This window comes from Camelus dromedarius, chromosome 15, assembly GCF_036321535.1.
Source record: "Camelus dromedarius isolate mCamDro1 chromosome 15, mCamDro1.pat, whole genome shotgun sequence".
Lineage (NCBI taxonomy): Eukaryota > Metazoa > Chordata > Mammalia > Artiodactyla > Camelidae > Camelus > Camelus dromedarius.
In genome coordinates this window covers 16,027,006-16,043,491 of record NC_087450.1, presented here as the reverse complement: position 1 = coordinate 16,043,491, position 16,486 = coordinate 16,027,006, and the positions used below count along the sequence as shown (strand labels likewise).

At 40.3% G+C, this 16,486-nt stretch overlaps 1 protein-coding gene across 3 annotated transcripts in view; it reads left to right on the top strand.

Moving 5' to 3' along the window:
* Window positions 1-16,486, top strand: part of MEIS1 (Meis homeobox 1) — a 131,706-nt gene that overhangs the window by 94,596 nt on the left and 20,624 nt on the right. For all 3 annotated transcript variants that reach the window (XM_010979914.3, XM_010979915.3, XM_064494437.1), the window contains one exon: window positions 12,602-12,678. In XM_010979914.3, the coding sequence (XP_010978216.1) occupies window positions 12,602-12,678 (77 nt within the window). The remainder of the gene's footprint in view (window positions 1-12,601; window positions 12,679-16,486) is intronic.

The following is a 16,486-nucleotide window of genomic DNA, read 5'->3' as shown; positions in this document are numbered from 1 at the left end:
ATAGTATTTGTCATTCTCTGTCTGACTTATTTCACTAAGCATAATACTTTCTAGGTCCATCTATGTTACTGCAAATGGCCAAATTTCATTCTTTTTATGGCTGAGTGGTATTTCATTGTACATTGTATGTATATATATTAAGCCAACATATATGTATTAAGCAAATCGTCTGTTGATGGGTACTTGGGTTGCTTCAATGTCTTGGCAATTGTACATAGCGCTGCTTTGAACACTGGGGTGCCTGTATCTTTTTGAATTAGAGTTCTTGTTTTTTTCCTGCTATGTACCCAGGAGCGGGATGTCTGGATCATATGGTAGCTCTGGTTTTAGTTTTGTAAGGAACCTCCATACGGTTTTCCATAGTGGCTGCACCAATTTACATTCCAAGTTAACTTCGATTGAATACCTTTATTTCTGCACCTTTATCTTGCCATCTTGTTGGTGACAGGTCCTGCTCTTTCTCTCACTCATCTAAGATATCCCATGAACATCTGTGAGATCTGTGGCAACGCCACAGAAGCAAATCCACAGCCCTGTGAGCCCGTCCCTGTCCAGTTAGGTCGGACAGCTGAGAAAGCATAATTTGGGAAACAAATACCGGGGATCGGCCCAAATTTTGACTAAGACTCTTCCCTCTTCTATAATCCACCCTGGAGACAGACAGTGAATTCACATCAATAAATGCTTTAGGGAGTTAGAAAGGGTTTGCTTAAGAAGGTTCATAAAGATAAAGGTAATCTCATTACTAAGACAATTTGAAGTTTTTAGTTTTTTTTTTTCTTAAAGGGAAATTCTCTTTAGTTTGATTGCAAGATAAGGGTTTTGTAGTTAACCAAGATAAAATGTAGTGCTGAATAAGCTTTTAAATTAAAAATTGAAGTGTATGTTACAGAGAATGGAGATAATTAAATAGCTCAGACTACAGTGGGTAAAGGGAGAAGAGTTTTCATGAAAATTAGCTACGTAAAGGTAAATTACATTTGAATCTCAACTTCAGATCTGGGTGCTCTGCTGTTGGCATAGGTTGAATTGATAATGCCTGTGTGTTAAAGGATTCTGGTTGTTTCTCTGCCTCTCTCACAGCTTATAAAAATGCAAGCAGACCCACCTAATGAATATTAATAGGAATGATGTGTAGATAACACACAAACCCCCTGGATCTGCGGACTTTGGACGGGGTAGTCAGAAAGGATTTCTGTGGCTTTATTTAATACCAAATTTACATACTTTTAAAGAATAAACATCATCTTAATATTTTAATATCAATATTCCAAAGTGGGGATTTTAGTGAAATTAAAAAGCTTAATTTTCCTTCCCTGAACATTAGAGTCACCAAGGTCTGCATTTTAAGAGACAGGAAACTGTTAGCTAAAAAAGAAATTAACTTAATCCCCCTTCATTAAGTTCTAGTCTTTTTTTTGTTGTTGTTACTTAGAGACAAGTAATAATTATATCCGCAGCGATGCAAAGCGTGTTTTACACTTCTGTTACACAAAAGAACTGCAGTTGTTAAGGTGACAGCAAAATAAGATGAGAACATTGATAAATACTGATACATTTCTTTTCCTGAAATCTTCTCTGACTCTTGAAAGTAAATTTCGCTCAGGTGTCTGAGCAGCATTTTAATTCATTAACAGCAAAAATCTACACGGGATCTTACAAAATGTCAATCAACTAGCGAAACAGTATTTTCCCAGCTAAGGTTATAAACACGACAGCTAAAGTGAGTGGAAAGAGATCTCAAATGACTGTACATCCCAGTTCTTTTTGGATGCATAAAAGGTGGGCATTTTGTTTGCAAGTTGGGTTTTGTTTTGTGTGGTTTTTTTTTTTTTTTTTTTTTGGATGGAACTTTTAACACGTACCCAGGAAATCTCAGCGGTATCTATTATTTAAAGCATGTGCTTTCTCTCTCTTCGGCGTTGTGAAAAGACTTTTTAGATTTTAGCTTTACAAAAGGGGGAAATCATTAAAATGTAGTTTGTATCATTTCGTTCCGTTATTTGTCATCTTTATGGCTGCTCTGTAGCTTCCACGGCACCTTTAATGGTAAGCTTGGTCAGGAGAGGTGAACGGGAATGTGCACAGACTTGGCTGCGGGTGCGCACTGACAGTGCCTGCTAGCTGGGCTTCAATCCACGTCCCTGTAGATTTTAATGTCCCCACAGACTGCTGGCAGCCTGCTTCCAGCTGTGGCAGGCATGATGCAGTGAATTGCTTTTGAATGTTCTTTACTCAAATAGGCAGTAATTACAAGCTTAAAGAGGTTTAGTGGTCCAGTAAACTACATAATCACCCCTGAATTAGCCCGGGCTCATCAGTCGCAGTCCAGCAAGCTCGAGTCTGCTGTTTATATGCAGCCTTGATCACATAGCAACCTGATCAGCAGGTGTGGAACAGCCAGAGTCCCCCATAAACACAACTGTCTACTGGGGACAATGATCTCTAATGAGATGAGGCTACACCATCACTGTAATTTAAGTGGGAAAATTAGCACTGGAGAACGAGTACCAGTTCCAGGGGTCTTTAGTCATGTGGGGAGCCGTACGAATTCTCCATCTCTCGCGCCCTGGCTCTCGCTTTCTGTCTCTCAGAACATCTTCACCAAGTTTACTTGTTTTTGCTTCTAACTTAAAGATACTTGGTTCTCTCTACAAGGATGCATAAAAGATGCGCATTTTGTTTTCAAGTTGGTATTTTTGTTGTTGTTGTTTTTTTGGATGGATTTTTCCTCAATATTTAATGCTGGACAGGGCGTCTCTAAAGGCAATAATGATTGCTGTCGACAGACTCGTTCCAAATGGTATCGTATTTCACCTTCCTTGTCTTTCCTCTTCATGGTTTCAAAACCCTTTCACTTTGATGTTTAAAGTGGAGAAGTGTTCTTCGGGTTGGGGCTGGGTCTCGTTTTAGCTGGCGGGCTCTCTGTAATAGCGGAGATGAGCTGTGCTATCCTTTGGAAAAGATCTTTATTGGAGTTTATTGTATGAACTGGTCATGAACTTTCTTTTCAGAAAAGTGGTCCAGGATGGTGTGCTGTTGTTGTGTTTTATTTGTGACAGTGAAATTCTCGGGGAAGAGACTGTTATGTGGAAACAGCTTTCTCTCTTCTTTATTCCGTCCTGTGCTGTAAGAAGAACTTGAACTTTATTACCCTGCAGTTGAGCAGTGGGAAGGGAACTTTTGCAACCAATAAACCCAGCGAGCACATAGCATGGATTTTGGAGAAACTTCAGGGAAAATTATACACGCTAAGAAAGACAAACAGAATAACACAGGAATGAGGTTTCTCACGGTCCAAATCCCAGCTTCATCCTATTTGCAAGTGACTTAGGGGACTCTGTGCCTCAGTTTCCTCATCTGTAACCTCAGGGTGAAAGCACTGACCTCGAAGACTTACTGTAAGGATTAAACGAGTGAATACGTGTAAAGCACTGAGAACATTGCCTGGCGCATTATAAAAATGTCAGTTAAGTAAAGTCAATAAAATCTGTACTGTTTGGGAGATTTGTGGAACTGAATGAGAAAGATGAAGAGTTGCTGAAATGGGGCTGCTGGTTTTCTAACGCATATCTGAAGTCATCTACTTGGAAAGACTAGTTGAGGCATTTGGGGTGTCCCCGACTTCGATAGTGCTCCTTCATTCATACAACAAATATTTCCTGGGCCCAGCACTGGGCTAGCTGCATTGTAAGTGGCAGTAGCATTCCTGTGTTTTTATTAGTATTCTGCTAAAATGAAATGGTTCCAAATGTAATTTAATTCATATTTGATTAAGAATCACATATGAAATGAAAGTAATTGGTAGAAATACACAACAATTAATTTCAAAGCAGACAATTTAAGGCATATTGTAATGTGGTTGGATGGAATAGCAGGCATTTGTTTCTGTGACCCTTAAAGAAATCTTGTACATAACCTTCCATCATTCTCGTATTTATAAGCAGCACTAGAAGAACTAATAGAGTGACAGATGTATTAGTTTCCATTGAGTTTTGTATGTTGCAGCAACATTTCCTATTGCTTCCATTAGCAGAACTGAGCTGTAGGCACACACACATTAAGATAATGGCTTCTTCATAAAATGAGTAGTAATCATCGTCTATATATTCATGATTAACTCATCAGGAATGAGTGGGACTGCTCCACCCATCATTTAGAAAACAAAATAGTTTGGATGTGAATTTTCGCAACTTGTGTGTTATCACTGAGTTTCAAACCCCAGCTCTATTCCTTACAAGCTGTGTGATCTCAAGAAAGTTGTTTGTCCTTTCTGTGCTCAAGTGTCTTCATCTATAAAATGGGTATAATAGTTGTGCCGACTTCAGAAAGTATTTGTGAGGAGTTAAATGAGTTAGTGCATGTGAAGTACTGGGAACAATGCCTGGTACATCCTCAGTTGTTAATACATGTTGCCATTACTACGTCTGCCACTCTCATCAGTGTTACTCAGCTACTATTAATCAGGTCCCTTTGGAGGATGCTGGAGGGAGAATGTGGGGAAAGGTTCTGGTGAACTGACTTTCACCCTGCAGCTCCATCCCCACCCTTAATCGTTGCCTGCAGGGCAGAAGCAGTGGGGATGCTAGTTGTGGGGGGTGGGGGAGGGGCGGGTAGGAAAGTGGCAACCCTCCTGGGATCCAGGCTATTAAAACAGCAGAGAAACATTCAGTCACCACTCACCACGATGAATAACTTTGTTCATGTTCCATGATAATGTGTTTTTGGTTTTTAAATGTTTAGTTTAAAAAAGGGATGGGAGAAATTGGAAAGAGACATCACTGAAGGAGCAGCCAAGTGGAGAAACTCCGGGGAGGACGGATCTGGCTCCAGAACGACGTGGCTGTGAGCCTCGTGCATGTGTTTGACCTCGCCAAGCCTCAGTTTCCTCATCTGTAAAGTGGGGCTGAGCATTGTCCCCTACTCACGAGGTCACCAAGAGCACATGCGATGATGCATGTGATAAATTTGTCCTACTGACAAACAGAAAGAGTTCATGGGGGGAGGTAGAGCTCACATGGTAAAGCACAAGCTTAGCATGCACGAGGTCCTGGGTTCAATCCCCAGTACCCCTCCTAAGCATAAATAAATAAACCCAATTACCCCCTCCCCCAAAAAACCAACAACAGAGTAAGTTCAAAGACCTATTAGTATTTTTTTTAACCATTTCTTTCTTTTTTTCCCCATTTTTTTTCTTGTTGTTGAAGTATAGTCAGTTTACAATGTTGGGTTAATTTCTGGTGTACAGCATAATGTATCAGTCATTCACAGACATACATATATTCCTTCTGACACTCTTTTTCATTATAGATGACTACCAGATAGTGAATATTATTTTAAATGATTCAAAGAGGACACAAAAGTGAAGCATGTGTTTTCTCCTCTGTTCGCCCTCTGCCCCCTTCCCCCTACTCCCCCCTCCCTGTTTTCCTTATTGGCCTTTTTGTGTTTCCTTTTATAGCCATCGTTTTCTACAAAGAGAATCAATATTCAGGGAGTTCATTAATAATCATAACTGTTCAAAATAATTTTAGCACTCTTCATGAATTTTAATACTTTTAGGAGGAGGATATAAGTAATTGCTAATTTAGAGACCAAATTTTATGTCTTTAATGCATATATTTAAAAATACTCCGGGAACATATCTATAGTTAATGAAGAATAGATCTAAACATCATTATTATAACAGAAATGCAAGTAACTTTTTAAAAAAATCCCTAATCCAAAGGACTGTGAAATCCCTTACTATAAGGATCTGCTTTTCCTATTGTTTTCATTTTTATATTGAATTGATATTTAAAAGAAATTAAAAGATCAGATAGGTGGGACAGGCAAGGCTTTGTAATCTTAGCCTCTTATAAGTGACTATAAAACAATGTTTTCACTGCTGTGTATGTATAGTCTCATTAATGCAAAAGTAAAGATTGTTATGAAATATTCCTTCCACACTTGTTGTTTTCATGTGATAAGATTAAGTTTAGATAGTCCTACCTGGCCCTCCTGTTTGCACACCTCTACTAGCAACTTCTTATAACTACTGCTGGGTAGACAAGAAATCGGAGGGCTCATCTGGACAATGGCTTGATCAGGCTTCGGAAAAAACAAGTTCTGACCAATCAGTGGAGCACCGTGAATCTGAGCAGCTAGACACTGTAGGAGCGTCGGTGGAGAATTAAAGAAAGCAGGTTGAAATCCTGCGACTTCCATGATGATGCTCCAAACATCTGTGGCTTCTTAGCCAGGACGGGCACCATGGCTCTTCTTTTTTGATTCCTGCATGTGTGGGGATGCAGGACTCAACTGCTATGCATTCAGGCTCCGTTCTTCCACTGCACGGTGCACCGCTTTTGTAATGCAAATGGCAGGCACAAAGTGTCTCTTTGATAATGTGCAGTCAGAAGACAAAAAAGCATTCACTGAAACAGTAAAACTAATTCATAAAGCTGAAAGACAATAGGAGAGCATTATGGATTTTTTTTAAAGGAAAAAAGTATCCTAGATCAATGTAATTGTCACAATGTAAGCTATTCAGAGTCAATGCATAAGGGGGCAATGGCTGCAAGTTTATTTAAAGTGGAAGAAGTTTTTATGGGGGAAAAAAAAAAAACCAAAACGACGTTAAACAAATGTAAATATATTTGGTTAACAAACTTCTGCTTCTGCTCTTAGAGGTCACATACATGGCTGGTTATTTTAGTTTTGATCCACAATATTCCGTTAGTGACAAAAACTCAGTAGAAGTTTTAAAAGAACACAGAGATCTAATGGTTAAGAGCCATGTGGTAGATTTTTTTTTTCTTCTTTAAAGGGAGTATCTTTCCATCACATGCTAGAGTTTAGCTCAAGGTCAACTTATATTAATGCATTAAACTTAGCTGTGGAGGAGGCAAAGGGCTGGAGGAAAAAGGATAAAAGAAGTTCCGAAATTGTTCTTCCAACATATCCAGCCAGGCAACAGAACATCGCCTTGATAAGGGTTATATTGGACAGTTGCCATAATTCCTCCTGTTAGATCAGCTCCCCTGGTACCTATTCCCATACCTTTTAAAGGATAGCATGTAACATTTTGCTTGAAAATTGCTTCCACCTCTATTGCTTTGTTATAGCTGTTTTGCAGTTTCGGTAGAGAGGCAGTTCTGTGTCACAAGAAATTACTAATCTGAGGCTTGAGAAGGGGCAGGGTAGCCTTCCATTATCTCACCAGCGAGCTCTGTACAGGATTATTTTCAAATTTTCTGCTGCCATTACAATGTGCTGTTCCAGTGGGTAAGGCAGTGAGGGAGGGAACGTTATTGAAACTTGGTTACCAGGGTAGATAAGATAAAGTTCATCACTGTCTTGGCATCCACATTTGCAGCCAGGGGTGGAAAATTTGATGAAAGGCGTACATTTGGTCAAGGATATTGTTAAGATAGAAGGCTGGACAGTTTCCATCTGTGTGTGCTGAAGGGTTTCTCTTTTCCCATTAATGCTCGTCAGAAGGAGTCGGCCCGATTGTTTAAAGGCATAAGTTTTCTTGCAAGGTATTGTAAACTTGGAAATACCAGAGAACCAACCCCAGAACCACCCCCGACCCTGCCATCCCAGTCTCAAGACGTAAAATTGGAATCGCGCAGAGATAACGTTCTTTAGAAAGTTGTCATTTTCTTTCTGTCACTTCCTATCCTCTGCGGCTGGCAAAATGACAGTTCAGACTTAATTTTTACGTAAGCTATTTTTAGAGTTTTTTTCAGACAGCCTCTCACCGCGTCTGTGACCCAGGACACAGGCTCTAGGGATCATTTTACCTTTGATGGGGTTATTAAACAGTCACTGTTCTACTAGGTCATTATTAAAAGTCACAGAAACGCGGGAAGAGTGGCAAGCAGTGTCTATTTCAGCAAGAGACTCACACTGGAAAGAAGTCAGGGTGTTGGCAGCTGAAGTCAGGATGCTCATTTTGTGAGTCTTTCCCGGTACCTTGGGTGCCACTGCCCACAAGCCACCTGCTTCCCCCGGAGGCCAGCAGCTCTTCTCTTCCCAGCGAAGCCAGCCTAATGCATGTGTGCAGGTTCAGTGTTGGAAGGGAGGGTCAGCTTTACCCAGACATAATCACTGTTTTATGGCTTTCACTCATTCCTGAGGTGTTAATGCAGATCAAATGGGAAACACTCCAGAAAGAACCCTGGCAGCTACCGCATGGCCTCACTCTCCGGTCTCCATCGTTAATTCTTACTGTGAGATCTAAAGGTAATTTTGTTTGCCCTCTTAATGCGTTGCAGTCGTCCCAGTGGCCCTTGCATATCCTTTCTCAAATTCCCATCTTGATCAATTGTTTGCAAATAATTAAGCTTTTAAGAGATAATGGCAGGAGGCTAATGTACACAACAAAGGCGAGGTCTCCTGTCACTGTCTATTGGACTGTGGTCAAATTTGCTTTGATATCCCAAAGTGATTAGGTTGATTGGTGTATCCGGCAAGTGCAACCCCTCTTTTCCTTCACAAGAACCCACTGATCTTTCTTAAACCGGTGTCCTTTGCCGTTAGGAAGCCATAGTAGCCAAGGTGTTGGGGAAACTGACAAGGGGGACCTAGCCCCATCGTTGCAATGGTTTGAATACCATTTTCTTCCTAAAATGACACTTTTCTTTCTCCCTTTTGTAAAATGACATCTACCTTTGCCCTTCTCTTGGCCTCCTCAGCCCTTTGGGCGGAAGGCAACCTCGGCTTTGAATGTTTTTACAGCAGCCTTGCCTATGGCATGTTGGGTTTTTGTCAGTTTTTTTTTAAAGTCTACAAAGGAATAACTCATACTGTCCACAAAAAGCTTATCTAGTAAAGATGCATAGGATTTAAGATAGTTAAACATATTGGATTTCAGTTAAAAAGCTCACTTCTTTGTGCACTTTTGGCTGACTAGGGATTAACTACCTGAATTCATGGCTTTCATGTGATTCTGGCAATTACAGATTTTTTTTTCCCCAGGGAATTGAAAGTTTGCAGGACACCAGGGCTGAAAACAGTGAGAAAAAGAAAAATACCCAGTTGATCTGCCGTAGACAAATGTTTAAGAATTTTGTTGATACCTTTATTGCCCCCCTTAACAGTGACCAGATTATTGTAACATTCAATTTCATCCAGGCTCATTCATTTCTGTTTAAAAGATATATATGTATATCCTGAACGACTGAAAATTGTTGAGTGGAGACAGAGTGCTGGGTCCCCATTGCTTGAGGCTGCCTGGCAATTATGCTGCATGAAATTAGACACAGTTTGTTCCAATTACTTAAAATCAGATCACATGAAAAGTGACAGAGGAAGAAAAAGGGGAGAACGTTCCCATTTTACAATATTTAAATTATGAAATCAGAAACCGCATGATGTAAAGGAACAACCGAAGCCTGCACTGAAAATTTGCAGTCCATACGATCACTCTTTGAAGCTGTGACGATTCAGGTAATTTTAATGATCCAAAGAGAATTTTCCCGACACCTCTTGCATAAAGAAAATGTGAATTCCATTTGCTTTGTAAGAATGGGTGTAAAACTTGCTCACAAACAGGCATGCAAGAATACTCTTGAAAACACAGCACAAATAAATGACTGTGACAATTCTCGATTTTCAAAGTAACTAAAGGTAAATGGCATAAATATTCATTTTTATCCGGTTCTGGTCATCTTATTAAGACACAACTAACAAGACGGGGCAAAAGGTGTTGCCGCCCAGCTGCAGTGAAGAGGGACTGTTGACGTATTTATTAATTCTCTTGAAAATCACTCACAGGGATTTCCAGAGGACCCGCAAAACTGTAAGGCAATAACATTACAGAAGATGTTATAGATCATAAATGATCCATGTATAGATCACTGTACAATGTGTATAGCAAATAGTGCCAACTTCTAGATGCTAAAATGTGTACGTTTCAAATCAAGCTTTGATTCCATACGAATTGCTGGCCTCGGTCACCTCCAGATGATAAAATTGAGGAAAAATTGTCCGTTGCTCAAAGTTTCCTAGTTGGTGAATGGCAGAATAATTTATACAGTCTAATAGGGTTGTATTTAACTATGTGCTATGCTTCAACTAGTGCAGACCTCGAACTATTATACATCAAACCTGAATTCAGTATTCAATTCAGAGGATAAGAGATTCATTTGGTTTGTGTCATGTGGCACACTGTTAGTCATGTTTTAAACCTTAGGGTGGTGGATTGCTTTTGGGTCAGTATCCAGTTGTGAGATGTTGCCTGTGGGGACTACAGTGTGGTGAGTAGGGTGATTGTCACCTGTGGTCTTAGCCTATTATGGAGGTGATGTACTTTTACCTGAAAAGAGTGGGTAGACATCACTTCTAGGAATGAAGTAAGGAAGGTAGTATTGTAGCTGTCAAGTTGGATTATTTATACTTCCTGTGGGCTTTGAGAAAAGATTATTATATATTTTGATGTTGCATCTGAGTGGAGCATATCTGCGTATCATAGCAAATCATAGCCATTCCTTTGTTCCACAGATATTTACTGGTTTCCTTTATGTGCTGGTCTGGTCTTTGAGGATAGCGAATGAGAAAGGCTTGAACGTTAGAGATGCTAAATGAGTGAGAAGAGACACAGGACCAAGGAAACAAAAAGTCCGAACGAAGGCTTCAGAGAGTGATGCTCGCTCTAAGGGAAAAAGGGACAAAAACTGAAGAGAGTCATAAGGTGGGCTGGTGGAGAGTGGGGTGGGCATGGCTTGGAGTTTGAGCTGAGACCTGGAAGTGACATTGGAGCAGGATCCTGAGTGGTAGAGCCCAGCTGGATGTGTTGGAAAAACAGGAAGTGGCTGGACAGAGGGGTGGAGTGGGATGAAGATCAGAGGTCGCCAGCCGAGAGGTGGGCAGGGCTGGTGGGCGGCGGGTCTGGCAGGGCAAGGTGGAACAGTCTGGAGGCTTCAGTGGGGGTGCTCATGAATGGAGATTATGAAAGGCATTTGTCACATCCTTCGGTCATGGCGAGGCTTAGATGCTGGAAGGGAAGCAGGAAATATCCCTGAGTCGTGTTGCCGCTGACCCTCCCTTCCCTGGGCCAGTTTCCTCACCTGTAAAACAGCAGGGACAATAGGTTCCATTTATGTCCCTCAAAGGGATAGAATGGGGATTAATTACCATTCTGCCTGTAATACACTTGGAGCTCTTTAGAGAGAGGAACTATATTCCATGAAAGCAAAGCCTTATTCTAATTGTGTATTTATTGATTAAGTGACAATCAAGAGACAATGCTTATGGGGAAAATGGCTACATCTCTGCTCTCCACAAACGAATCCCAGGTGTATAGATACAGAACATATTTAAACCTACGTATTAAGAGTATTGAAGTGTCATTAACGAGCCTCCTTAGCATCTCATCAGACATTATTAATGAGATTAAACGCTATGTTAATTAACATTCAATAGACCAGAATTTAGTTTCCAGTGGCACAGAGAGTTAAATGGAGAGTTGGGGGTGCCCTTTCCCATTCATAAGAGAATAGAAGGTTGACCGTCAGAACAAGTTTTATCTTGGGAGAATTTACTGGGATGCAGTGTTTCAAAATAGCCAGTGGAAACCGTGTCCTGGGCTGCTCTCCCAGGCTTTAGAAATGTCTATTTCAAATTTAGATGTAGTTGACTATTAAACAGAAGATATCTGTGCCCAAACACAATAGTGTTTAGTAAAATTCTTAACATTCCTATAAGAAGCGATGGATTTTAGTAGAATTCTAAACATTCCTATAAGAAGGTATGGATTTCATTTTATTGTCTAATCCCATAATACATTTTTATCCACTCTAACTCCCAAGGAACATAGGTGGGCTTGTTCTTAGCAGGCAAAATGTGCTGGTCTTTGACCTTATATTGGCTTGTGTTCAGAATCCCAGTGTCTGTTGACATTCAGATAGGGAAACCAACTTTGGTAGAATTTCACTTGTTTGTGCTTTGCAGAAGAGCTAAAATGAATAGTGTTTTTTTAAAAAAAAATAGACCCACTTTTAATTTTGATAGTTGCATCTGGCAATGTGGTATTTTGGAAGGAGAATTTGACGCTGACAAGGTGCTTAACTCCTGGGGACCTGAGCTGAGGCTCTTTGTCCAAATGGTTCAGCTTTAGAAATCAGTGGTTCTGTAAAAATATTACGTCTGGGTGGTACACTTTTATATGGCCAAGAGGGACTTGTTCTTATTTTAATCCTATAAAATACAGTGACGCTCATACTAAACTTTCCATGTTTGCAACAAATCAACCTGTTAAAGAATAAACTCAGTATCAAGGTTCTGCAAGTATCCTAACTAGCTATTTATACACTTCACTAATCTTCGTAATTGGCTTGTCTTTTATTGCCATTAATTAGATGATGTAGTATTCCATTAATAAGAGCGACACACCTCAGCATTTTTACCTTTAATTATAGACCTCAATAGACAAGTAGGGTATTGAAAAAATAACCTAAATGTTGCCTGATATACACATCTTTTTTTTTTTTTTAACAGAGCGTGTGTGTTTATTATCGAAACCCTTATACCTGGCGTTGTTGTACCTGACATGCGATGTGCACATCGTGTGTCCAAAGCGTACGTGCGTACACCTATCTTTTTTGTTCTCTTCCAGCACCCTTACCCTTCTGAAGAACAGAAAAAGCAGTTGGCACAAGACACGGGACTCACCATCCTTCAAGTGAACAACTGGTAAGTAATTTGGCTTTGGGTTGACCCGCAATCTGCTTCCTCGCTCCGGCAACGTGCGGTAATGTTTTGCATAAAGAAGACACACCTGGTTTTCCCTGGTGGCTTGTTTTGATGGAAAGGTGAGAACGCACTGTTGAGTGGTAGGCCAGAGCGCTTGCTATTTTGGAAAAGAAAACACTGTCTGGCTGAATCAACTCACAAAATTCTAGGCATAGTGTAATTAAGTGTTTGATTGATATTCGCTGTGTGTAAATGTCTCTCTCTTTGTGGCTTTTTTCCCCCTTTGGGATAATCAATAGAAACACTGGTATCCTATTTTCTAAGAAACAAGTAACCAACCTATCTGCCAGGTTTTAAATTCACTGAAAAACTGAAAGTTCAGCTAGATTTTTGTGAGGGCGATGCTTTCCAGGACAGGCTCCCCTTTCTTCTTATCTCCCTCTGGAAAAAAAAGAGAAATCATTTCTGTTTCTCCTTGGAAGCTCCTCAGAATCTGCTGTTTCTCAGGGCTGTGCAATACTGCTTCTAAACAAATGGGTGAATTCCTGATTTGGGGGGAAGCTGAGCTGATGGCCCAAGTACCAGGCAACAATATTCGGACTTAATGCACGGCGGCATGGCAACGAGGCTCTGAGGAAGTATGATTTATGACCCTTTGTGAGTGTACTGAAAGCCGGGTTCGTATAATCACCCAGAGCTAGTGTCATATTTGAAGGGTATTGAAATCCGATAGCCTCTAAAATTAAGTGTATCTAATTAATTGTCCTAATATTTTTAGATTAGTGTTTATGATGGCGAAACCTTATCCTCTTTGAAGTAAAAATCCAGAGAAGGCCCAAAGCCGGGTTGGGGAAAGAGGAGAACTGGGAATGCCAGTTCGCAGACAGAAGTATTTCTTTCTGTTCAATCAGTGTCAAAAGATTAATATTACAGAATGTCTGATTACATGGCCTAATCCATTTTGGTGAAGAAATTTGTTCTTAATGTCCATTGCACCTACATTAACAGACCCTTCTCTGTTAGAGAGCCTGGGAGCCTTTGGGAGAGATTTCAGATATATTAAACCCCATTACAGAAAATGTAATTTCTGTCAATATAATCCCATGTATTCTTCAATTTAGTATTTTAGAGATAACAAGCTACTTACAATATATTTGCCTTTGGAGGATTAATTTACAAAGTGCACTATCTTCAAGACACAGACAGACTCACATAAGCATTGCTTGTAAGGGTTATCAATTCCTGTGACCTTATGGCGGCCTCGGGAGATCAATTTTTGCAGCCCTCGTGGTCAAGTGGACCGGGAGCCGGTGGAAGACATCCTATACCTGAGTGTGTTGCTAGGAGTTACTAGCTGCTGAGATTTTTGTTTGTTTGTTTGCCTCTTTTAATCTGTGACTGTATCTTCATTTTCAAAACTCTTAGTATATACTTGAACTCTGCCTTCCAGATTGTTCTGGATGATATTACAGTGCAGACCAGCAATTTTGCATGCACACCTAAATTCGTAGCTATTTTTAAAGTTAAACCAATGGGAAGGCAATTTGAATACAATGGAGGCTGTACAAATGTCTATTTCCCTGGGAAATGTTTCCATTTGAGTGCCAAGGAGTGGCAGGGCCAGCTCTCATTAAGGAAGGTGATCTATCACACACGCCCTCTCTCCTCCTCAGTGTTGCTAGCAAACCTCAGCCACAAACACTGTTACCAGAGAACAGATTCCAATGCAAGCTGCTTGCCACAGGTGGACAGCCTTCTGGGATACTTCCTGTGGCTGCTGGGGCAGCCAGGCATTCCTGTGACACCAGGCTGTATGCCACTGTCTTTTCCTAGATTCTGTGCACAGTGATCACAATCCGATTTCCTCAGTTTTGCAATTAAGGGGGGGGGGCGGGAAGGTGGACCTTAAAAAAAGTTATAGCACAAGCCAGATAATTTTTCAATGTAAACGCAGACTTTAACCTAAACTTCACACGGATATTCAATTTTGCAATAGGTACATAACATAAAAATCTTTTTTTCTTTTTTTTTATTATTGTTAATTTTGAAATAATTATAGATTCACAGTAAGCTTAAAAAGAAGGACAAAGAGATCCCGTGTACTCCTCACCTAGTTTCCTCCAATGGTAACATTTTTTTTTCTTAACACCTTTGCTGTGGTATGGTTCCTGTACAGTAAACTACACATATTTCAGATGTACAGTTTGATAAATTTTGATAGATGTACACATCCATGAATCCACCACCACAATCAAGAGAGCTAACATTTCCATCACTTCCCTAGAGGTGCAATTTTCGGTAACATCTTAATAACTATTAAAAAAAAACCCAGGAAATTGACACTGGTGCATCCACAGATTTTACGTAGATTTTGCCAGTTTTATATGCACTTGTGTGTGCCTAAAGTTCTATGCAATAATTTTATCATGTGTGGATTTGTATTTCAACTCCATAATCAAGATGCAGACCTGCTCCATTACCACGAATACCCGCTTGCTACTCTATTATAGGCATATCCTTCCCCTTCTCTCTCCACACCCTCCCACCCAGTTCCTAACCCCTGGCAACCACGAATCTGTCCCGCATCTCTGTAATTTTGTCATTTCGAGAATGTTATAGAAGTGGAATCATACAGTTTGTAGCCTTAGAGTTGGGCTTTTCAAGAATCGTTTTCCTTCGTTACATGGGATGTAAACCCAATTCCGTTCTCACCTGGCACCGTGTAGGTGTGGTGCGCATGTGTTCTCTGCTTCCGTGGGGAGTTAGGAGGAACCGTCCTCGCTTGCACTTCATTGCTTCCCATTGCATTTGGCAACTGTTTCAACTCTATAAAGACTCTGTGGAAGGGAATTCCCCTCCAGAAACTAAAAGTTGTAAGACTGTTTCTCTTGAGTTTGGTGAATAATGACACTCCTGTGTTTGAGTCTTTAGCAGAATATTAATTTTCATCCAAACCTTCTCCTTTTTAGGGGCTGATACTAGGTTTCTTTTTCTTTGGGCTTTGGGTAGGAAAGATGATACAAAAATGGGGAAAAACCCGGGTGGTACTGCGCTGAAATCAAAGAGGCGAGAAAATCTTAAACGATGATGGCGGACTTGAAGACGAAAAAGCAGCATGACCTCTTAGTGGTTTTCATTTTACTTGATCTTAATAAGAAATTATACAGAGCTTTTTTGAGAGCCTGTAGATATTTTTCCTGTGTTGAGCATCGTGCCCAAGTGACTTCCTCCTGGAAATAATAATTGAAAAAAAAATAAAAAAAGACGACTTCATGCGTACTTTAGCACTCCCCCTTCACTTCATTAAGGCACAGGATTTAAAGACGTGCGTCTCCCTTCTTGGGTTTCTTAAAACTTGTTAACACACATGTACATTTTGTATGTACTATGAGTCACTGTTGAAGAGATTTAATAAAATGCTGAAGGGCAGGTTGGGTGTAGATCAGTCATAATTATTGACAGCAGCACAATGTATTGAAATACACAATATGAAAGTGAAAAATAGAAACTCACATCCAGTTGTTAGCTTGTCATAGAAACCCTGGCCAAGGCAGCTTTAAGTTAGGTTTTGACAGAAAAATGAGATGAGAAATGTCTGGTGCGTTGTAATGATTCTTTCATTCCATCGCTGAACTAATTTTGCACATCCTTCATTGATGTAAGTAATCTATATTACCCGCCTTGGCTAACTAAGGACAAAGCAGATGGGACTTGGTGAGGAGAGGGGCTAACAGGGAGAATTTCAATGTCAAACGACAAGGCAGATTTGATTAGTGAAGAGAAAACCTGGATGAAAAGGAATAACTGT